Here is a 25,160-nt window from a genome sequence, read left to right on the forward strand (position 1 = left end):
AAATATTCATTGTTGTTTCAGCACTAATAAACTGAAGATCTCATATCTTCAATTTGTAATAATGTGACATTGATATATTGTTTACTCACTAAAAGTGAGTGTAAATATGTAGAACATCAAACAATTTAGATATGGAGAATCAAACTTGCTTAAATAAGTAAATACATACCTTAAAGGAAGCAAAATTCAGATTTTATTCTGGTGATAGCTCTCAATGTCTAAGTCTTATCACATTCACTGAACTTATCCAATAAACGGAAAAGATGCTGATACTAGCATACCACTCAATAATGACACTTAAATAATATTTCTTGAAAAAGAATGTTTATAAAAAGTTTTCCATGACACACAGAAGGCTAAACATACAGTACAATACTGTTCAAAATTATCTGTAACATGTACAAGAGAGCGATGGAATCATTAAAACTTGTGGAAAGTTCATCCTCAGGTGGTTTGTTGGTTGTTTGGTTGAGGCTGCAACAGGAAACGCTCCCACCCATGTGTTACTGTCTGTGTCCTCCTGAATTTCTTATCTGAAGATTAGAAAATCATTTAAGGACTGGATATAGATATATATTGTGTGTGTGTGTGTGTGTGTGTGTGTGTGCGCGCTTATGCTCTGGCATCATACAGCGCCAATACACAATCACAATGTGTGATGCAGCTTTGTTTTACTATATATTTTGTCAGCTGTCCCATTTATACCAAACAAACTAGCACAAAAATAAACAACAACAAATCAAAAGACTGGAATTTTGTCTGTTTCCATGGCTTGGATCGTAAAGCTTAAAATAAATATTTCATGGCTTTAAAACAATAAATAACCCAAGCATATAGCACATATCAAGCAGCAGTAATACTGTACCACATGGTACCCGTTTCAATGGCTTGCCCTCACCATCCAAAACAACAGAAATCAATGGGATATTAAGTGTATCATGGGTTCAATAGTCTACCTCTAATAAATATTCTACATCTCTAAACTACACTCACATTGTATCTAAGAACAGTATGTAGCATCTGTTGCCGATTCACTTAAGCTCTGCTGAATTGTGAAAAATTGGAGATCCAGTTTTGAGAAATCTGAATATTTGGAACAACAGCGACCAACCAAACTCAAAGTCATTTACAGATGTTCCGTAACCGTCGGTCTTTTCTCCAAAACCTTCTGAAATCAACCAACATTTCACATCATAAACCGTCTTTCACTGGTTTCTCTCAGATTTAAGTCACACCGAAGCTATGTGGACACCTGCCATAATTCAGATGTCTTCTTTTGATTGTTCGAGACACCAAAAATACATTTGTGGCATTTTTGCTAATTTTGCCTAATTCTAAAATTTGATTTTTGTTAATTCAGTATCCGATCAATCATTATGTTTCTAAATATTCACCCTCAAAGCAGCCAAGTCACAATTTGGGCACAAAAGGTTAAGAAAAATATCTTCCAGAGAACTCTTTGCTTTGAGACTTTTGAGTCTACATGACAGTTGACATTTGATCATAACAACCTAAGTAACAAGATAAAGGATCTTACATAAATGTTGACATGGATCAGAGAACAGTTGTTGCATGTTAATATGATTCACCTTACAGTATTCAGTTAAAACTTCTACTAGAATGTAAAAGATCATTATAGAAAAAAAGGTCTATGGGATGTTCTAACACCAAAGATCTGCACTTTGAGTTAAAAACACAAGAAATAATAGAAATAAACTAACTAGAACTATTCGTTGCAATTATAATGAAGGGCACAGATGGTAAAGTTCTGAGAAGGGTTGCTGTGGACACTGCATGTTGTTGCATCTTGTCTGGAAATAGCCACTAAAATAAAATCCACACGTTTAACATGTCCAGGATTCTTTCGGAACTTCTAACTGGATACTCAGGATGTAGACAAGTCCATACCGAGGGGGATGAAATGTGCATTCCCAAACGTCACTGTGTAGCCCTTCACCATTCTAAATGGTTTGGCCATATTTGGTCTTCATAAATCACTTTCTCATGTTTTCTTCATGAGTAAAAAAATATAAAATGACTACACAGACAACAAAGTCCAACTAGAAGTCAGTTTGTTAAGAACTAATCAAGTTGATGTCCTTAAAGATTTCTTTTTTGGTATGGAATGGAAAGCCTGGAAAGGGGAATAAGGACTCAAAGATGATGTTTCTTGATTGTGCTTTCACAGAGGATTAGTGATAGAAATACTGCATGTGTTGAATCTGGCTGAGGCTCAGTGACATCCACAGAGAGAAGTACGAATAAAGGTTAAAAAAAACAGCCAAAAGCAGAAACCAAAATAGCTGATCAGTATTCTGAAGAGCAGAGAACCTCCTCAGTAACGAGCTGAATATTGCACTGGTCAAATCTCAGCAGAGGACAGTCAGCTTGTCAGGGCTGAATGGTTTAAGTTCATGTTTTAGACTTTAGCAGGGAGCAGCTGTCAGAAAAGTTTGAGGAGAGAAGGCTGCCAGCCTGTCTGCCTCAAACCGACTGCATCTAAGAACTGCGACTAAAATATTTTTCAAGAGAAGCTTGTGCGTACCTGCCGCACAACAAAATTCCCCAAACTCCATGAAGATAAAGAGAAAGAAGTTTAAGCCATCATCCCTTCACTTGGGCCCAGTTTCCCACAGAACGTTCCAGTTTAATTCAACATTGTCAGAGTTGGCGGCGGCTCAGAGGACTCCGGTGCTAACCCAGCTGTATCTGTCCTGAATATGTGGTGAGGAGGAGCATGATGGAGAAGCCCGTAAGGAGGCCCGCGTTCTGGATTGCGAAGGTGATGAGGAACCTGCTGCCACCAGCGTCCTCTTCCTCACGGCTCACCTCGTTCATCTCTGGAAACTGAGACGTGTAAAACAGAGATAAAACTTGTAAAACTTCTGTTATCAGATAAAGTATAAAGATCACTACTGTGCTTTACACCTGAGGCCAGGATTTCTTCCTGTACTGAAGATGAATATTGCTCCTTACATGTAAGTTGCTTTGGGTGAAAGCATGGCTAAATGACTAAATGATCCATTTTTCTTAAGTAACATCATCAGGATATGATGCTACAAACCTTTAACTGAAACCCAGAACATCAAAGTGAACGCGTAGGGTTAGAAAAAATGTGAGCTTTACATGGCAGCTGTTTAGAGGTGTGTCTGACTATGAAAACACATGTTGTCTAGTTTACATGTTTATGCATTTGCCAGATGCTTTTATCCAAAGCGACTTACACTCATATCCCAGGTATGCACATAGGGTAAGGGGGTCTTGCCTAAGGACCCCTACTGGAGGTAGTACCTTTCATACAAGGGTGTAAGGATTTGAACCCAGGTCACCCACATGATGCAGTCCCCCACCTGCATCTCAACAGGCAGTAACTGTATCCTTAAAATGAATTATCCTTAACATTGTTTAAGCTCTTTAAATGATCATTCTGTGGCAGGTTCTTATAGAAGTTTACTATATTCTGAGATTAACAACCTCACACCTCTAAAACACTAACCATGTCTGCCAGAGCGATGTAGAGGAACATTCCCCCTGCCAAGGCAAAGATCCAGTTTGGGGAGAAGCTGTTGCCAGCCAGGATGCCGAATCCCATCCCCAGGTAGCAGCAACAGGCCGACAGGAAGTTAAAGAACAGAGCCTGCTGTATGCTCATGCCAGCGTTCAGTAGGATCACAAAGTCACCTGGTGACAAAAATGACACATTATAGCCCGAACAAATGGCACTGCTGCATCTAACATCTCTACAAAGTACAATAAAAAAATCTATTTCTTATCGATTTAAGAATGCAAACTTTTTATGAAAACAGCAGTATTCAATCCCAACTCACCCAGTTCGTGAGGGAACTCCTCACAAAGAATAGCCACAGAGGTGCTGATGCCCTGGAAAACTGAGGCAGTGAAGGAGGCACCGATAGCTAAGCCATCAATAAAGTTGTGTAGACCATCACTCAACGTGATCATCCAGGCCAGTGTACCGATGTCGGAGTAGGTCGTTCCCTTCAGCCAATAGCAGCCGCCCCCATGGCTGCCGGACCGCCCCCCACTGTCTGGGCTCTGGGAGTCCTGGAAGAGTACAGAGAGGGAAGTAAACCCATGTAAACGGAGTTGGAACATGGAGGTGTTCACTTATAATAAAATGATTCATCAACAGGACTTAAAACACTGTATAATCATTTATGTGTGATTAATCATGTGGCAGCTTCTTACAGTCAAATGGCATTAGACACAACTTACTTCTAGTAAATTATGTTAATGCAAAATATCCAAAGACCCCGTCCTTTTCTGTTAATTCGGCTACATGTTACCTGTGGTGTCTGTGCAGGGCTGAGCATGAGCTCGCCCTCCCCTGCATCCACCTTGCCTTGAGCCAGACTGTTAGCTTCTCCATTCTGCTGCAGTTTCTCCTTTTCTCCCTCCTCCAGGTCCCCGTCGGGTGTCGAGTAATGATCTGCAGCAGGGTAATGGCTGTGGCCGTGGCTCTAACAGACAGGTAAGCAGAGGTATCAGGTATCAATATGCCATACACCAAAGTTGTCATCTGACTTATTGAGAACCGTTCTGACAGTTTGATTTTTATTTGAAGAATCAATCTATAAATAAGGCTTCATTCTGACCAAATAACCTTTTACCAGGAAGAATTATTTTATTTCTTTGACTTCCTCCATTTCCACCACGGGAACAAGATCAGACATTTCACCCAAATGGGTTGAGATTGCCCGGAAATGTCTGGGTGGGGTTTGTATACTTCTGATTGGTTGAATATTTTGTGCATTTCATAACAGCCTTTCCATCTCAATCATCTCAGGTTTAATCCTCATTTTAACTTTTAAAATCTGTTAACTTTAAATGTTACAGCTGGAATAGTTGCTACTGTTTGCCAACGCAACTTTCAACAGACGTTCATGAAGGGAAACACAGATGCATCATCAGCTTCTGCTGTGAAAAAAGCTCCAGAAGAGAAGAGAGAGCACTGATAGTGACAAGGAAGCAGTAAATCAAAGCAAAATAGCATTTATCTCTAATAGTTTCACAATAGTTATGTTGCAAGGTACACAAGCACATTCACAACCCAAAGAAATGTCATTTTTTGTTCATGCAGTTGAAGAACAATAGGCTGCTGTCACCAGGATACTCTGCAGTGGATTTATCTTATCTATCATGTACTTCAGACAATGGGGGAAACACAAGAACCCACCCTGAAATAAGCCTTTAGCTATTTGATAAAAAGTAAATAGCTTTTAAAGTTCTGGAAGCTGGTTGCAAAAATGTGCCTTTAGAGAACACCACTCCAGAAACCAGAATGAATTTAGTGATTTTTCTCAGGAAGCAACCCTCACATTCCATGAGTAGCTTCTTCTCTTTTAAAAAATAAAAAATAAATAAAAAAAAAACAACAACTTGACACTGACAGATATGGAGTAGTTAGTGGCGTCTTGCCTCTTAGATGCTGTCATAGCAGCACAACAGGTGCTAATGTGTGCCAAAGAGCATCTGTAATTGGATCTGAAGGTCGATAGGTTAGTTACTACGTAATTAGGATATCTGAACCTCATGGCTACAAACTGATTAACCACCAGGTGGCACAACTGTCCCACAATCAGCTTTCTGCATGTCCTACTTCTGCTTTCTGTGAATGAAAACAAGATTGTTAAACTGACTTGAGCTGGAATTTCATTTAAGCTGGTTTATAGCTATTATAAACTATTTTAAGTAATATTTAAGCATTGTAAATATAGTGCATAAATCAGAGGAAAATCTAGAGACTAAATCGCTTTATTAAAGCCTGTAGTTGATCTCAATTAGAACCCTGGAAACGCTTAAAACAGCCACTTCAAAGCTTGGGGAAATGAGAGGCGTAGCTGGAAAAAGGATGACTGGAATCTACTGCTATCCATGTTATTCAAATGACTGGTAATGGTTAAAACATTTACCTGATATATTCACCCGCTAACTGCTTAGAACTAACGTGCACTTACATTTACTCCTTTGCTGAAAGGTAAATAACGTAAGGTTGAATCTTTCTGCTCTGCTAAGACTTCAGATGACATGTAGAAAATCCTCATTTCATTGATGTATTAAACAAAGTTAAATTTTTCTAGTATATATTTTCAGCTGATCGTGTCAAACAGGATGAACAAGACAAAGAGGAATTCTGACAGAAAAGGAGCCACGTTCTTCACTTCACTACAGTTTGTACAGTGAAAGATTCTTTTGCACATAATGTACAATGAATCACCAGTTCATCTGGTTGTTAATGGCTGTAAGCCTGTTTGTGAGTGGAAAGACTGCAACACCCTAATATAACAAAACATAGAACCACCTGTGCATACCTTTTTCAAGTTTCTGATGTCAGTTGGTGAAAGAAGTCAAACCTGCTACTGATGAACAGATAAAACAATTTCAGGGAATTTAATTGCGTGTCACGATGGTGTTCAGGGCAAACACGGCTCATATACTGTATGTAGTTGTTAAACCGTTGGACAATACTGTGTATTGACCTGAGAAAGAATGGATTTAAAAGATTACCATTTTGGGTTAAATCCATTTCATTCAATATTTTTTATTCAATAATATTTTCAAATATTTTACATTTTGTAAATACTTTTTATAATGAGAGCATGGGTAGTTGATGCTTTTAGTTCGGATTCAGTAGACATGTTGTGCATCATCTTGCAAAATTGAAAAATACATCTAGCTTCACAAAAGCTAGCATTTTATATTTTATTTGCCATTACAAATAATTTCCATTTCTATCTAAGTCATCTATCTATCTATAATGAAGTAACTATCTTAAAGTTTAACATAAGGCTCTATGAGACAGAGTTCTCCCTGGGTTCTCAGTTCTCTCACCAGAGCTGATACTGTGTTAATGTCTCCAATCAATGAGGAGGAATTTTGATTCACTCTTCTTTACGTTGTTTCAGTTTATTGAAGTTTACAGAAATGTGTTTATGCACAGCTCTCTAAAGGTTCCACCACAACATTGCACATTCCACCACAATCACATTGTGGTCTGTACTTTGACTTAAAGCTTCATGTATAAATGACCTTTGTTGCAAATATTTTCCTGCCATATAGCGATCAGTATCTTACACATACATATGTTTATGTTTATGCATTTGGCCAAAGCGACTTATACACAACATAGGCAGGTAGCATTCGGGGGCCTTGGGGTCTTGCCTCAGGACCCCTACTGGAGGTAGTACCTTTCATGCAGGATTTGAACCCAGGTCAAATCCTTGTAATGGCAAGGTGGCAATCTTACCACTACACTATCCAGTCCACTATTGGGACCATATATGCAGGGCTTGTAGAAAAGGTACAACAATGAAACAATGTCAGTGTTGGTGTCAACTCACCCCATTTTTTTGCTTGAGAAGGACCCGGAGAACCTTTTCAGTGAAGAAGAAGAGGTAGAAGCCTCCGAACACCACCGCAGATTTAGATACGTAGAAGTCCACCATGGGGTCAAAACCAAAGGCCTGCCACAGAGCACGACGATGATGTTAGATCGATGATTATCAATGGCAGCTGTCATTCTTCACTTCCACCTGACATAAACGAGTGTACTTATCCTGTCATATTCAGAGCTGCCGATCAAAAGCAAAGACTTTATTCAACTTGCTGAAAGCTTTTTTATGATTTCAAACTGTTTGTCATATGATTGCAAAAACAATAAGAACTATATTAAACATCCTCTTAAGATGCGCACTGCACAAATATTTGACAAGAGTCTCTAAACTTAAAGAAAAATTAATCCGCCTTCTCGCCTGGAGACACAGACATTCAATAAATAAACCTCTTTCAGCTAAGAGGTTAATTTTTTGTCACACATCAAAGGTGAACTTATGCAACATATTACACAACAGCTTGGTGTACCAGCTGTAAACATGGGTGTGTACACTATGAAGAGATTTTTGACAGTGTTTGTGGATTTTCCTTCTCAGAAAACAGAATTTGAATACGAGTGTTTTCTTGCAACTAGAATTCCTGAAGTGAGTAACCTTTAACAATAGAGCTGAATTATCTAATGAAGGTAATGCAGCTTTGTTATCCTCTTTACCTAATTTCTTACAGCTTCATTTTTTTGTTTTGTTCAGTTTTCTTAATGCAAGTATAATCCTGTTAGTTACGTTTTTTCAGATTTGCTGTATCACACCTAACACTCAGTTGCCACATTATGAGCTAAATCTAGTCAGAACTGATGAGCCAATAAATGTGACATCCATAAAGCTAACAAGGTTCCTTATTAGCTGATCCCAACATGTATGAGTCAGCGGGCACGTGTCTGGGAAAAGGTCGGCCTTACCACACACTAATTTCTAACTAAATTTTTTTTTAATTTCTTATGTGTGGAATGTCATGATTATAGGGCAGATTTTGCTTTCCCAACAACACAGGTCCCCAAAGCACCTACAGCTAATGTCCAAGTACCAGACACTTCAACACATGCTGACATGTTCTTTGAAACCTTGATTGATTTGAGCTCCTGTGGCAGCTTAAGGAGGACCAACACATTATTGGGAAGGTGGTCATAATGTCTTAGCTGGTCAGTGTTTCTCATATTAAATATGATAAAACCCTGACTTTCTTTTACTATAAGACTAAATCAGTACTCAATGGTCTTTGCTGCAACTACTGTGATGCACTGCAAGGGAGCTCAGCTGAATGAGTCACAGCAGCATGAACACTACCTCTGGGATGAGCTGAAACAGGGCGTTGGAGTACAGTGTGCCAATGGCCAGGGCTATGAAGTAGAGCAGCAGTCGCTTGTAAAAGGTTCTCTTCATGAAGGGCACCACGCTCGCCCCGATCAGCGAACACAAAGAGATCAGTGTCACACACAGGATCCCATAACCCCACACTGAACAGCAGAGAGGAAGAGATGGGGGAAGGTGAGGAAAAGAAGAGGCAGTTAGTTCAGAGATGGTTTTATCTGATTAATCACCGGGGTAAGAAAAAACTAATTAGAGAGCACCAACCAATTAACTCCCTGGACAGGGACAGGGAAGAATTTAACAAAATCAACCTGGGAAAAAAGAGATTATTGAAAGGTACCTTTGAGTCTTTCAAGAGACAAGAGATTCATTATCCACTAAAAACAGGGAAGAGGAATAACATCACCATTCATTTGCATTTTAAGGTAACAACTGGTTTTAAAACCCAATGCATAGCTTTTCATCAGAGAGGGGAAGTTATTAGGGTGAAATTACACACACACACACACACACTTTGTCCTAGTTCACTCAGGTGCCTCTGTACCACTGCCACAGCCTCAGGGCAAACCATAGACATCACTGAAGACACAAAGAAAGAAAAGTACAGAAAGGAGCACCGTTAACAAGGGGTCACATTTCAATTTGCCGAATGCTCATTTCTTCTGGACTCCATTTTCCAGGGCTGTCTTACACAAACTGTAATCTATGCATCCTGAAACAGAAACGGTGCAAGCAAGCTTTCTTTCAGAGATGTGTGGCTGTTTTACATGCTGCAGCAGAGCATAGAAAATGCAGCTAACCTCTAAATAAAACCTAAACTGGCCTAGAACTCAAGGCTGGAAAACGTGCAGACACAGATACACACTGACACAGACACAAACACTGACAGATGATTGGGGTGGCGTGAGAGTAGAGTAAATCAAAAACAACTCCACTGTGTTTATTAGAGCCCACGAAAACCACAGACAGGAAACAAAGGAAGGAGAAGGAAGGAGTTCTCAGGACATTTGTCAAAGGAGCACCAGTTTTTTGTTTTTTTAAAGCAACCACATGACTCTAACACAAACTAAAGAAACGCTCAGCTTTAGTGTTTGAGTTGTAACAGGCAACAGCTTCTGGGATGTGGAAAGATGTAAAGATGTATGTATGGCTAGATGCAAACCTCAGGCAGGAGCTGAAGGATGGCAGTGGAGAACAGTGTGCCAACAGCAAGAGCGATGAAAAAGGAGAGCACTTGTTTCATGTAGCCTGTCTTCATCAGAGGCACGATGAAGACTCCGGTGAGGGAGAAGGCATTGATCACTGTCACACTCAAGAAAGAATAACCCCAAACTGGAGTCGGAATAAAGAGGGAGGGGTACCGTTAAAACAAACTGCCTCAATGAATGCAGTCTGAGCAATTCATCAAACTGTGATTTATGAAAGATGATAAAAAAAGCAGAGCTAACTAATGCGAAGTGAAAAGGATTTCGAAAACACAACAGTTAAAATGTCATTTTGGAAGCTGAAGATAAACAGACAATACATTCAGACATTTCAGCAATGCTGATTTACAAAGCACCTTTTTGATGTAAATTAAGTTAAGATCCACTTTTGGAACCCTGACTGGTGGTCAAAAGAGAAAGCTGATAAAGCAAGGGACGATTATTAGCACAGAAAACGAGGAAAAATATTTTCAATTGTTAGGCACGAGATTATTAGAGTTCAAATGGAAAAACTCAGACACTGAGATGTTGACGCAGTAGATGGGAACTGCTTTGCTTTCAAGGTATAATTGTTTTGAATTTCCCTCGGGATTAATAAAGTATCTATCTATCTATGGCATCTATGGGACTTTCAGCAGCCACAGAAAAAACAGTGCTGTCTGGTTCTCCTCCACATCCCTGCTAAGAGCAAGTCAGTCACTTATCTTTGAAATTCCAATTTATGGTATTGCTGACAGGATTAAAAAAAGAAAAGTTAGACATGTAGAATTAAGTATCATCTGCACAGAAATGCAAAACAACCTCAGAGATGAACACCTTAATGCAGTCTTAGAGTTTAAAGTATATCAGCTGTAATGTGATTTATTTGATATTTATAGAGTAAAAGCAGGAAAAGTCAGATGATTTACAGTTTGTATGAATTTACATGGCATCTGCCTCTCTGTTGTTGGCAAAGAAAAACAGCTCTCAAGCCAAAGTAAGCTTCCTCCAGGGAAGGTGTGAGGTGATCTGAGGGCATGAGTGGCAGATAAGGAAAAACAAACGGGAGAGACAGAGGCAGAGCTCTGGGTCATCTCTGCTTCAGCTGTCAAGGATAAATCTGACCGGGTAACAGTGAGAACAGTGAGAACAGCAATTTGTGAGCATTTAGAGAATCAACTCTAGGGCTGTCACAAAGAAAAAAGGATACTCAAACTAATCAATACGAAATGCTAGTATTGAATTAGGATGCTAATTCACTGCTGTATCGATGTTAAAAGTGCCGTCGTTACCTCCTGCAGTTGACAGGAAACTTTAACTAGTTGTATCGTGACGATACTTTTTGTTGTTTAAAAGAACAAATATAACTTGAACACGTTACATCTTTCTTAGAAGATTCTGAAGCTGTGCTGCATTTTAACAAGTCAAAATCTCAAAAGGTATTAGCTTGGTTTTTAAACAAACTCAGATTCAGTTTAAGACCCCTCCATTTTCAATAACTTCACATTGAATACAGATGGCAAAATGGCCTTCAGGCTCTAAAGGACATCCTGGTGGATGTGCACAGTCAGCAGTCTGGATTGAGTTGCAGTGAATCAGCAGCTAAGGAAAGAGGAGCTTTCCTGTCTGGACTGTATTTACCTGGATCAGATCTATGCTACACAATAGATAAAGCAGGACTTTTTATTGTAAAAGGTTTTTGAGTTTTATGCTAATTTTAAAAATGCAATCTAAGCATCGGCTAATTGTGCGTGATTATTCTGACTTTCATCTCCTCTATGACATAATTTTCTTCAAGGCAGTGAAAGAGGTTTGAGGCATCGATGGTAATATTTGAAGAGCATGGTTGTAAAAAATTAGTCACTGAAAGAAAAGGAATCCACAGCTGAAAGAGACACTTAAACTCCAGTAACTTCAATATAAAAAAAACAAATAAATAAGAAAGTTGTAAAAAGATAAATGTCAAACAAGTGTTGGCAAATTTGACCCACAGACGATACAAACACCATCACAAATTTAAAGAAAATGAACAACATTAATGCCACATACAACATACATAATAGGAAATATCTGAAAATCATCACAGGAAGTATGAAGATAATCTTAATGGTAACTAGTAACTAGCCGGTGCTCACCTTCTGCATCAGAGGGCCTCGGGGAGGTGTCGCTGCTTAGCTCCTCCTCTTTTTGAGCCCTGCAGGTTCCAGTATCCAACTGCTGCAGCATGGTGGGGCACAGCTTCTGCAAACCCTCCCCATCCACCCGTGACTGCTCGCTGATGCTGTAAATAGCCAGAGTGTCTGCAGGCAAGCACTGGAAACAGGAACATAGCAATCAGTCCCAGCGGACAGGAATTACTCAGGATGCATTCAGAGATCAGCTTTAACAATAGACTTCAGATTTCAGGGAACTGCTGTAATAATGTCAAGGATTTTCATGTGAATTATTCATCTCCAAGTCAGGAAAAAAGTTAATTCAGTCAATGTTTCTCCAGTGACAGCAGAAAATAAAAAAATGACCCTCTCCATCCAGCAGGCTTTTATTCAGGATCACGTATAATGACTGATGAAGTCTTTGGGAGACGTTTAACTGGCCTGAATCTAACTACAGGGGCGAGACAGTAAAAGTTTTTGGGTAAAGGTTTCAGTTTTAGTTAGTTTTAGTTCACAGTTAACAAACAACACTAACACTAACGTGTACCAACTGAAACATCTAAACTATATGTGACCTTTATTACCCGTTCTATTTCATTTCAAAGAACCGTTTGCCACCATCACTCAGAGTAAATCTACTCAAAAGCGAATCAGAAGGTACATGAGTCAACCACCTATGACACTAAGTATGGGAAATATGCAGAAAATGCACCAGTACCTTGTGCTGATTAAAGATAGAACTAAAGCTGGATTTACTCTTCTGCTTCAGAGAGTCATAGAGACTCTACTGGAGGTACAACAACCACAAGCCTCTGTGAATATAGACTTTGGCAAATATTTGATCCTTTCTAATCCTCAATCTGAACACAATTCTCCAAAATGACAGAGCAAAAACAGGGTTTAAATTTTTTGTTAATTCATATTTACCGTGACTTCAGGCCGAATGTGCTTTAATCAAATAGTAAATTAACAAATGCTCTTTTCTTTTTAAACTGAAGACTCAAAGTTAATATAACTTTGCTCACACACTTGAGATGTATTCATGTGCAATACCTCACACACCTCACACACTATGTACTCTTCTCATGTCAAATAACAGTCACACCTACAAGTGAACCGTGTCGTACTCAACTTTTTAAGTTGCTTTGTTGTTTTCATATCTGCTATTTTTATTATATTGTACATGTTGTGTTTTTAAATAAACGGTATATATTGCTGTACAAATATATATATAAGGATAGACCCACTCAGTGCTGTGGTGGAGCAACTGATTAGGAGGAAATTCTATTATCAGTATCAGTAAATTCAGTATCCTGTCAGGACAGAGGAGCAGCTGCAGTGAGAAGCTCATCTCACTGCAGGACTGAGAGGTTCAGGAGGTCCTTTGTCCCCACAGCCATACGACTTTTTAACATTGACTGCTGGCATGTTCTTCTCAAATTTAATTATTTAGTCATATATTATTATCAATAGTAGTAGCATTAATATTGTTGTTGTCTAAAATACAATCATCGTAAATATCAAAAATATTTTGAGCTACTTGACTAATTTGAATTTCCCCCACTGGGGGATGAATAAAGTATTTTTCTATTCTATTCTATATCGCTCTTTATGTACTGCAGACTTTATGTTCTACTTCCTGTTTTATTGCTGCAAACTGAGACCTCAGTACCTATGTTTGGTCATTTTCTTATTACTCATTCTGGAATGACAACAGAACATCTTGAATGTTCAAAGTTGTAATTCATGAAAGTCATGGACATAAATTTCCTTTAACTAATTATTATTCTGTGATATAAGAAAATTATCTAAATCTTTGTTCTACTCATTTTTTTCTCTCCATTTCCATGACTTTTCCAAAAATGTCAACATTTGTCATTAGTTTCTTGTCTTTTAAATGCCTGGAAAGTTCCACTGTCATAACTTTTCCAGGGTTTTCATGATCTTTGGAACCACGTTTTTTTTTTTATAGCAGTAATGATTTGAAAATGTCTGAAACATTTAGTTTTTACACTTTAGTTTCAATTGGCAAACTTGCCATTTATATCATGTCCTAGATGTTTTCAGACATGAGTCAGCATTTTCATAACGTGCGAAGAGGCAAATGCTTCTTTCAAGTCCTGTTTTTTTTTCCAGAAACGATAGTTAGAATAATGTTCTCAGTTCCTCAAAGAAACCAAGTATAAGAGAACAGGTTTTAAATAGCAGATGTGTTTAAAAGGCCAACACAAAGACAACACCTGCAAAGACAGCAACATGTTACTTGTTGCTTTTTAATGGTTAAAGAAATGTATTTATTTGTACCTTAGAGCTGTTGGTTTTGGGGGGTATGGTTGTAGTCGTCTGTGCCACTTCGCTGCTGTCGCCATCACTTTCTCTCTCACCCTGGCTAAGGCCAGCTAGAAGGGAACGCAGCTGAGGTACACTGATGGTACCATTGTCCCCAAAGCGGGCAAGCAAGTCCTGCAGCACCTTGGAAGGGGACTGCATCTGACTCTCGTCCTGACCCGACACTCGGCCAGTGGGACATAGGAGCACGGCCAGGGCGAGGATGACCATTGGTGGGAAGTGGAGAAGGGTGAAGGTCGTTGTGGCACGCCCATTAGGGGACCAGATGAGCATGACTTCTTCAGTGGATAGTGGGTTTAATCTGTGGGCAGAATGGAGGATTGAAGCTAAAGGTATAAATTCAAACAACAACAGGAGTAATTACAAAATGTTCAGTCATGTCATGTTTTACAAAGATCAAGAACTTGTGTACATGTGTGTAGGGTAAGAAATAGTTTCCAAAGGGTACATAATGATAAGTCAATAGGCAGCGTGCTCAGCGCTGCTTATGCTAATCAGCCATGTGGAGCTAGCTAAAAGCATGAAGGTCATTTAGCCCTCTGCCCAAAATAAAGAAAAGGAAAACTAAACCTTAATGAACTAAATTTAGATAAAAAAGTAAATGTGGTTATTGATTTCTGTTTGCAACATAATTTTCAGGTGTTATTAAATAAATCTATTTTTATTATTGTCCTTGTCGAAATTCTATACGTGCACATTTAAAAAGTAAAATGTGCACACAGTAAGCAAAGGAAGAAGAAGCCTTCTTAAATGGATTAGCACACTGTCAATCTGATATTGTTCCAAACATCACCTATGCAATCTTAATGGTTTATATTCATCAGTATAAAAAAATATCACTTGTAAATTAAGGTGCGCTCTACCTCCTGATAAATGTTGTCTTGCAAATCTGTTAAATATTTTGTTAAGCCCAAAATCTATGCTTATCTGTGGGATAAATGTACATGTACATCTGTTAATTGGGTTGCTGACTGCTTTCCCTTAGCTAGAAGCTGCATGTTAACCCCCAGTAGGCAACTCTAGGTGGCGGCTCAGTACTAACTGCTAATGAAGCACAGGTGAATGCAAAGTGACAAAGCGCATTCTCTAATTACAGATACATATGGAAAATTAATTTAAAGAAAAAAAACATGCAGGCCATGTATGGTAACAAACAAAAGAACTCAATAAATAAAGACTATATATTACAACAAATTCACAACGTGTTTCTTAGCCAACTGTGAAATTGGGATTTTGTTTCTAAATACACACACTCACAAATGACAAAAATGTATATTTTAATCAGTCAGTGTAAGTTTGACATAAGATCAAAGTGCATTTGCGCTCCCCCCCCCCCACTGACAAAAAAAAAAAAAAAAATGTTCAGGAACACACATTACACACAGGGAAACCAATTCATTTCAGTCCCTGCAGGACCAAATGGCATAGCTTAACAAACAGACCCATTCATTTTTGTGCTATAAAGAAATGCTAACCTTTTCCTATGGAGCCTCTTAACAGTAGATGGTGCGTAAAATGTCCGATTCAGTCCCCCTGCCCTGAGGCTCCGAATGTGCTGGGTGATGCTGTCAGGAGAGTCGAGGGAACAGACAGCGCAGTGGAAGAAATACCTGAAGGGAGACTCCTCAGGAGAGCAGTGGACTGTGGAGAAGACATAGACGTAGATAAAAGGAAGGTTACAAGTCAATGGTGGGGAAAAAAGAATCAGGAAGGGTTTATAAAAACAAAAGGGGATTTAAAGAACTCAAGGAATCTGAAATGGAAGCTTCCAGTTGGAATTTTCTGTGCTTGCTTCTCTCCGTGGTTTCTGTTCTGTTCCCATCTGACATTCTGGCCACAAAGTCGAACGTTAAGCCAAACCCTGATCTTTTTTTTTTCCTCGAACTGCAATGAACATTCCTCGTTGATTTGTACTCAGACATTTTAAAGAGCTCATTAAACTGACTGGCAGTAGAATCGGACAGAGAAATACCGCAGCTGCAAACATCCAGTTCAGATACTGTAGAGAACAGCATCACCCTGGAAGCTGCTGTGGTCAGGTTTTTGTCACACAGGGTAAAGAAAACAACTCATGACCAACACTCTTCTCACTTAGAACAACACAGGCCGGAGAGGGGTTCAAACAAACCTCCCCAAACAGTGCCCTTTAGCAAGCTATTTGCATTCATGAATAAATGCATGAATGTTTAGCCAACTCTCCATAGATTAAATAAAAACATGCACTGTCAGCATCCTCTTACTTATTTGTATTCTATAGCTTCCAATTTGCCTCAAAACCGCCACACATGAAAACCAGCCACATGGAAGTTATATAAGTGTACAAAATAATTTCCGGGAGCAGAAAAATATCCCCACAAGGAATGATTTATGCCTCGAATTAACCAATTTGGTCCTGCAAGCCTGGGCCTAAAATCCCCCATTAACACACACCTGTTGCTAACATTGCCTCACGTGTCCATTCCAACTCTGAGACTTTGAAGGCTGGAGTATTCACTCAGTTAATAACCTTAAATTGGATGTTTTTTGCTTAATTACTCATAGTTGCTAGCATTCACTTTACCCAACTTGTGTTCTGGATCTAAATGGCTCTGAGGCAGCTTAATAAAGATAGGTGACAACAACAGAACCACCTGTGCTACCAGGAGGGCTTTAATACTTTTAAGGTTTTTCCATCAGTTGGTGTTTTAAAGATGGTGGAGAAGAGTGATACCTAAAACATGGATCTAAAACCTCTCAGAAGGGTTCAATTAAATCTAAAGCATATAATTCAACTGATAACCAGTCAGTTGTATGACTACAGAAAAACACAAAGCAATTCCTCCATTCACTTCCACTTTCCTACCTTCCTCTTGATGGCGGTTAAAACAAAAAAAGCTTTGATGGTAAGAGACAGGTGGAACACCATGAACAAAAGTCCCAAATTAAAGGAACAGAGATGAAAGCCACCATCTTTATGTCTATTGTCTCGAAAGTCACCTGAACAAGCGAGGGTTGTGTTGTTGCAGCCTGATGGTTCTGTTGTCTTTATGAAACATGCTTATAGGAGATTATGGCACTGATAGACTGCTTCAGCCAGTTCTTGGAACCAGAGTTCAGAGTTAAGTAAAGATGCACTGATTGCAGTTTCAGTGGCCGATCCTGGTTTCTGATTTTTGATCTGACCTGTCGATTCAGATTTTCCTCCAAGCAGCTATAATCGGCTGCATAAAAAAATATTTTTGTACTTAAATTGTTAAAAAGGAAGAGAAGTCAAAAAATTCTGAATTCATGAATAACTTCTACATTTTCTCCATAATTGCACACGGCAGCAGGGCATCCTCCAAATCTGACTGAAAAAGAATTGCAGCTTATTTCTCTTAAAATAGAAAAGTGCACAAGAGGACGGGACAAATAACAGACAAATACCCTGTGTTAGGTTATGACACAATTGGGAAGGGATATATTCTCACTTAGATGCTTTTCTGCTCAGATACAGGTCTGAGTGCTTAAGGCAGAAGCATTTTTTTAATGTTCATGGCCTGGAAAGACATGTACCAGGTATCTGTATGTTTGGGTTGTGAGATTTATTGAACACCACAGTGTTCAGTCTTCAGCTTTTCCTTCATTTCCCTATAAAATCCTCCTCTTCTACTCAATCTAAAGAGGCCTTTTTCTAAAGAGGGCAAGAGGGAGGAAAACCCTTAACAGAAAAAAGGGGGAAAAAACAAGACAATGAATCCTCTTTAGCTTGTTTTCACTCTAACGTTGATCAGCATTTGTTCTTACACGATCCTGCTCAGAGCTGCAGAAGCTCTGAACCTTGGCCTCCTGTCTGTTGGCTCCAGGGTAAGACAAACAGTGGAAAACAATGCTGAAACATTTAGACCACTGGCAGATAATCTATTACCAATAAGTAGCCAAGTGAAGTTGAAAAAGATAAATGTAGTACTTTTTTGGTAGTTTTGACACTTTGCTTGTTATTTTAAAGCAACTCGAAGAAATCTCCTTGGGTCATATGAAACTGTGGAGAAAGTAAAGACTCCCACATTTTAGACAACCATGCCTAAACAGCAATGATTACTGTGAAATAGCACACATGCTTAGAAAAAATCCAGAATAAAATGTTTCTACCTCTCAACCAGAGCTTTTAAATAAGTAGTGCTAGTGATGGGATTTATAAGATAGAAGTGGTAATATTTTCAGCCACAGTCAAACAAATTCATTTATTTAGAAGTTTAGAAGGCAGTTAAATGAAAAGATCTGATCAATTCATATCACCTATCAGGGCAGGAAGAGGCCCCTCTGAAGCTTGATCTCTATGGTAACCTATACTGGTCATGAGTTTCACAAGTGGATAAACACAAAACAATCCCTTCTCCTCTCTCCTGCTGCTAAGAGAGCTTCCAAAAGTAAAGTGATATCTCTCTATTCATCCACATTCATTTTTCATTAGAGGGATCAAGGTTTGCCAAGCAACAGTTGGGAGTGAAAACACAAAGAGAAGCATGTCCTGGACAAACAGACTACAGCTATACTGCTGACTAACTTATGATCCAACACAGGGATTATAGTGTGAATACAACCGTCAACAAACGATAACTCCATAATTTCCATGATGTTTCGACAGTAGACCTTAACAACGAAGACAGTTGCGACAAAGGAATGCGATCAGTTTGCATTTCGAAATAACAACAATAACAATATTTGTGGGACATGGTCTGTACTCCCTAAACTACCGACAGCACCAGTAGGAACAAGCAAGAAAAACATCAGCCCTACAATCCTGTCTGCCATCATTGCATCACATCCCTAGTTCTCTGCCAGAGTAAACTAATTACATGTGACGTGTTATTAAGGCACACGTGTGTGCCAATTCTGTTCACTGTGCGTTATTCCATCTGATTCAGAACTCTACAGTCTGCCTTCAGAAGACATTTAAAGCACAGAATTTTCATTCATGTTCATGAAATGAATGCAATTCACAAAATAAATCAGTATAAAGGTAAAAAAAAGGGACATTATTATAAAGGAACTGATGGGTTTTTGGTTAACTTACCAAGAACAAAACTTAACAAAGACCTAAAGAGCTAAATGCTAAATGAGCTAAATTGCAGCTTTGCTTTAACTAAAATTATTGAAAATTATTACCTGGAGTTTTGGACTGCTTATCAGAGATGATTAGCAATTTGCATAAGCCACTATGGGCTTTTGCAGGGAATGTCTATGCAGGGAAAATATAGGCCATTTTGTCTTTGCTACATTCAGTTTTGACCCAAAATGTTCTTAGGTATGTTCTTAATCCACATTAGGCAGCAAAATAACCAGAGTGAATGAGCAATGGCAGTTAAACAGCAGTTGGTCCAGCTTCTTCCGTGCAAGTGGTAATAAATGGCAACAGATACTAAATATACTCATGCACTTGCACCCCTTAGTAAATCCTTTAGCTCTGAAGCATAAACAGGTGAAAACAGCTGAGCTACAATAAGCACTGAGGGGGGAGAGAAGCATTCTTCACAGGCTGACGGTTAAGATCCAATCAAAACAATGCAGAAACTGCTTTTAAATGTCATCATGTCAGGTCACAACTATGTCATGACACACTCACACACTGTCACCGTGTCTGTTTTAGTTGTGTGTGCAAAGCTCCAATTCCAGGCCTATTTGTAGCTGCTGAGATAAAGGGTGGAGGAAGAGACAGGCAGTCTGGAGCAGAGATGTTAGTTCTTCAACACGACAGTGAGGGCTTCTGCCATGATGGAAAATATGAGGTTTAGCAGGGAACAGGCAGTACAGTGAGAAAATGTTTAGTCACTCTGCTGGATTTCAGCCCCAAACAACATGCAGCTGACTCTTAAAATCGTGGTGTCAGATGGGGAAAACACACACACAAACCGACCCATACAGGTGAGCATTACTCAAGCCAAGAGCAAACGTAGTAATAAAAGCTAGAAAATGTAGCTATTATCATCCAATCTCACCAACTACACGTGGTGATGGGGTTTGTTGGGGCAAACAAATTATTAATAATGTCACCCATCACATCTTACAGCTCCTACACCCATTCGTAAACACAGCCGAGTGAGAAATTTCCCTTGTCATCATCAACTTCACCCGCTGACAGAGCAGAAATATAATCTCTGATGGATTGCAGGTCTAACGGGAATTCTGGCAGAAGCTTTACCAACAGGCTGATTATTCAATCACCAAGTGGGCAATGACTGACACACCGGAAAAACAGATTGTGGATGCGGGAGTGCTTGCATGTTTTTGTCATGACTTATGTAACCCCAAGAAACAGTGACCTCTCACTTTGCTTGGAAGAGTGCTGTTTTTTACTGGAAATCAAGTAAACCGAAAGGTTCAACAGGAGGAAGATCAAACTCGATCGAGGCTGAGAAAAGTGCTGATGAAAAGTGTCTGTTTCCTTCTTTGACACCCTAATCAGCATTTAATAATGAAATAGTACAGTCTATACATTTACTTATTCAGTTTTTACATGCTGTGCCAATAAACAACAAAAGTCCCCTCAAGGCACTTCAAAGAGAAGATAAGAAAGCTTAATACAAGTCCAACTAGATCCCATCATAATCCAAATCATTATAACCCAACTTCTACAGAGTATAACTGAGTACTGCCAAAACATATTTTTACAACACATGGCAGTGTTTGATCTTGACTCAACTTCTTCATATCCATTTTAAAGTATTTCTGAGAGCAGCCACCCTGGTTTATTTTCAACCTACAGCACTTATAATGACTGCTTGTGGTTCCGTGCCTCCTCCCACAAGTTGCAGCTTACATGAACATCTTTCCTTTTGTTACTGAAATATAGATTTATACAACGGCTAGAAAGTCCATTTAAAAGACCATTGTGATGTTGCAATGAATTTTCTTTTCATTTTTACTGAATATAGTCTTATGTCACTCATGAGTCCAAGTGCCATATTTGAAGAAATTCCCAATTACCTCAAAGAGTTGCCTTTGTTTTTAAATGCATTTAACTTCATCCACAAACAGGTTATGGGCTAATAAAGCAAAGGTCAAAACCAGGTTTCCTTTGGAAGACTACATTTGTAGTTCGATAACAAATAATTCAAATACTGTGATATAAGTAAGGTTTATCCAGCTATGGTTTTCTTGAAATTATCATCAATTAATTTGACTGTTATTCTCTCAATTTATGGAGCGACTGTTTGGTCAATAAGTTGCAAAAATAAATACCTACCTCCAAGAATCCGTAAGAACATCTCAGGACACTCAAAACAGAACAGTTCAATTGTCAGGAAAAAACGTACTGTACCTTTTATGAGTAGAGCCACTCCAGACAGTGTGCTCCTTAACACAGAATCTGCTCTGTCTTCTCAGCTCTCTCATCCCAGATCACTTTATATACCACCAGAGTGAGGACACTCATTGACTCATCAACCTTAACCCAAGACCCTAATTATTGTTTCACTAGGTCCTGAGCCTATTATCATCAGCAAAGACTGTCATTAGACGCGAGAGTGATGGCTGCGGGCACTATGTCGGTTCACCGAACGCATTGTCAATGTGTTCCACTCATCCTGAGTACACAACAAAGGAGCATCCACCATAAAATTAAAGGTCTTAGGAATGACTTGGACTGTCTCAACCCCTCACTTTTACCCAGAGGCAAGCTTAGAGGTAACTAAACCAGAGGTAGAAGGGCACAGAGAACATGCACTGAAGTCCTCTTAATTTAAGCACAATTTAGAAGCGTTGCTTGTTGTTTTTCCTTTGTTTGCTTTTTGTCTTTCTTTCTTTTTTTTTTTTTTTTTTTGCCATGACAGACATATGATCTGAAAGCCACAGTTGTAGGAACATAACAGGATATTGTCTAAACAAAATAGCACATCTAAGATTGGGAAACAGCCAACACAACACTGATATGTAGAGAAGTACACCAACAATTGAATACTTCTTAAAGGTTAAAGAAACCTTTTGCTTGAATAGTATTGCTCAGGGTTAAAATTTTGTCAAGCCATTGAATGACATCCAATGACTTCTCCATGTTTCACAACAGACTAAGGTTAAAAAATGAATAAATAAAAATAAAGCCCTGCATTTATCCACTTTAATTTCACTGTGTAAAGTACTATAAGCCTTACAAAAGTCAATGACAGGAATCCCAAATGGGTCAGCTACATTACATCACCTCTGACAATACTCAAATATTAAAAAAAAAAAAAACTCATTTTCAAATCATATTTTCAAAAATCTCCAAATTACCCTGGAATTCCAGCTTATCAATAAAACGGAAAACTATGGTTTAAAAGCCGTTACTTTATTTATAACAATAATAGAATATAGAAAACATGGCAAATGTTAAAAGTCAGACATTTAATTATTTCATTAAAAAATATTCGCTCATCTTGAATTTGATGGCAGATTGTAGGTGTACAAATTGTAGATAAATTTCAGATGCTTGTCAAAATAGAATGGCAAAAACCTTGAATATCCCATCTTATCAAAGTACCCAGAGTCAAAATATTCAGTGAGTCTGGAGACATCTCTGTGAACAAGGATTACAATGCTTGTAATCTTTGAGCCCTCAAACAGCACTACATTAAGAACAGGATTGAGTCAGTCATGGAAATCACTGCATGGGCTCAGAAACACTTCCAGAAGTCAATGTCTGTGAACACAGATCACTGTTCCATCCACAAGCTCCATAATCAGCACTCAGTTCAAAAACCTGCATCTCTGATGGTATGGGGGTGCATCAGTGTCTATGGAACTGACAACATGCACATCTGGAAAGGCACCATCAATGCTGAAAGGTATATACAGGTTTTAGAGTAACAAATGCTCCCATTCAGATGACATCTTTTTTCAAGGAATGCTTGAATATTTTATCAAAACAATACTCAGCTACATCCTAGACTTGTTACAACAGCTCTTCTATACTCTTTATAGTAGAAAGGTCCAGGTGCTGGACTGACCTGCCTGCAGTTCAGACCTTTCATCAACTGAAAACATCATCACCACAAAATACAACAAAGATGTAGAAGAAGACAGAGGACTATTGAGCAGCTAGAATCCTAATTAAGACAGGAATGGGACAATATTACTCTCCTAAAGGTCCAGCAGCTGGCCTCCTCAGCTCCCAGATGTTTACAGACTGATGTTAAAAGAAGACAGAATGCTACACAGTTGGAAGTTTTTGAAAGGTTTTCCTGCCATCAAATTCAAGATAAGCTTATATTTTCCTGAAGTAATAAAATGTCTCACTTGTTGATCAGTTGTTGAGCTGATATTTTCTATGTTCTATGCAAATAAAATGTTGGTTTATGGGATTTGCTAACCATTTTTTTCTAATCTTATTTATAATCTACACAGAGTCCCAACCATTTTAGAATTGGGGTTGTAGTTTTTGAAATTCAAAACTGTTTTTTAAAGAAACTACACGGCACAAGTTTTAAAGTCTACCAATGTGACAAGAGGCAGAGGATAAGTGAAAGGGCAGATGAGAATCATCTTCAGTTTTCTTTTATTCCCCCAGAATAAAAAATTATACAATGCACATAATAATCATTCATTTTAATAACAGATAATGAAGAAACTACAACGGACTGTGCACACTGGGCAATCTTACACATTTATATGGGTCCAGATATTGTTAGATTATCCATTAGGTTGCTTGTAATTTTATTTATGTAACCGATAAACAGCACATAAACTGTGGTATTAGGCTATTTACATAGAATAGAAATAGAAAAATACTTTATTCATTCCCCAGTGGGGGGAATTCAAAATTTAATTTACATTCTTTGGAAATAATTTTCAAGAATTGTCATTTGACAATTTGACAAACAGGCACACACGCGCGCGATTGTACAGCAGCCTTTTGAATTCACACTAAAACAAAAGCATGATGAAGTCAAGGACTATGACATCTAATAAAACTTAAATAAGCTATCTTATATTAGCTCTAAACCAAGCCCTCTAGTCAGCTACCGTCCTGTATTTCTAAGCTAACCAGGTACGTTAGACACCCCTGTGTGTGGATGAATAAACCTTAACGTTTATTTATAATACAGTAGTTAGCTACAGTCAGGCACATTAGCTAGCTTCTTATTATTCTTGATAGTTAGCTTACTCGGTGATGCTGTTAGAAAGCCTGGATTGACGTCAACTCACCTTAACAGGCTGGTCTCTCAGGCTCTGATACAACAGAGAATCACAGTCAGGTTACGAAAATGTCCGATATGGGCAGCCGGATGTCTCGGGTACGTTCATTCATTTACAGACGGACATATGTTTTTTTCTCCGTCTCGTTCGTCCACTCTTTCAAACAATACGCACGGCAGTAGAGCATGGAGGATGTGATAGGGCCATTTTCCGTGGTGACGTCGATAGTTCCCAGCCCAGTCTTTTCATAATGGCCGTGTCTCCCCCATGTGGCCAACAGTGGGTACTTCTTCGTGTCCGGGCCGTCTTCTATATCGCGTCCTTCCAATGGTTGGCGCAGGCGAGCGCGGCTGCGTTTGGTTCGGCCAGGTCATCTCCCGTACATTATATAATATAATGTTACAGTACCACAGCTCAGATAGCTAATTTCTATAGATATGCCAGTAAATGTGGCAGTAATCAAGGAGACTATTCGGAACGTCAAAATTTAGACTGGACTTTAAAATCTCAAATTAACTGTAGTTTGACTGTTAATAATTCACTATCTATTTGTATAATGTCTGCATAAATGTGCCATATAATGTTCAGAAGTTTGTTGTTCAGTGTGTCGGCTTCTAGAGTAAGCC

General features: G+C 38.8%; 1 protein-coding gene across 3 annotated transcripts; it reads right to left on the bottom strand.

Annotated features, from left to right (window-relative positions):
* Positions 1 to 307: 307 nt before the first annotated feature.
* On the bottom strand, positions 308 to 24,746 carry slc39a14 (solute carrier family 39 member 14). Of its 3 annotated transcripts, none has more exons than XM_072387319.1 (10): positions 24,544 to 24,746; positions 15,879 to 16,044; positions 14,359 to 14,704; positions 12,037 to 12,214; positions 9,880 to 10,049; positions 7,359 to 7,481; positions 4,305 to 4,478; positions 3,828 to 4,062; positions 3,497 to 3,681; positions 308 to 2,847 (listed from the first exon to the last, which is right to left on the bottom strand). In XM_072387319.1, exons 3-10 carry the CDS (start codon positions 14,674 to 14,676, stop codon positions 2,695 to 2,697), a joined length of 1,536 nt encoding a protein of 511 aa, XP_072243420.1. In that variant the 5' UTR covers positions 14,677 to 14,704; positions 15,879 to 16,044; positions 24,544 to 24,746; the 3' UTR covers positions 308 to 2,694. The 3 variants fall into 3 exon arrangements, with proteins under 3 accessions (XP_072243420.1, XP_072243421.1, XP_072243419.1); XM_072387320.1 differs by lacking the exon at positions 9,880 to 10,049 and adding an exon at positions 8,694 to 8,863 and having other exon boundaries at positions 24,503 to 24,746; XM_072387318.1 differs by having other exon boundaries at positions 24,503 to 24,746.
* Positions 24,747 to 25,160: the final 414 nt, after the last annotated feature.

This window comes from Leuresthes tenuis, unplaced genomic scaffold (assembly GCF_036924035.1).
Source record: "Leuresthes tenuis unplaced genomic scaffold, fLeuTen1.0.hap1 SCAF_6, whole genome shotgun sequence".
Taxonomy (NCBI): domain Eukaryota; kingdom Metazoa; phylum Chordata; class Actinopteri; order Atheriniformes; family Atherinopsidae; genus Leuresthes; species Leuresthes tenuis.

What these genes read in the sequence shown, in the direction of transcription:
- slc39a14 (XM_072387319.1), bottom strand. Translation starts at nt 14,676, where the DNA reads ATGCTCATCTGGTCCCCTAATGGGCGTGCCACAACGACCTTCACCCTT. An exon ending in GCCCTGCACAGACACCACAG is followed by an intron (nt 4,063 to 4,304) that starts GTAACATGTAGC and finishes GTACTCTTCCAG; the next exon opens with GACTCCCAGAGCCCAGACAG. An exon ending in GGAGTTCCCTCACGAACTGG is followed by an intron (nt 3,682 to 3,827) that starts GTGAGTTGGGAT and finishes TTTTGTCACCAG; the next exon opens with GTGACTTTGTGATCCTACTG.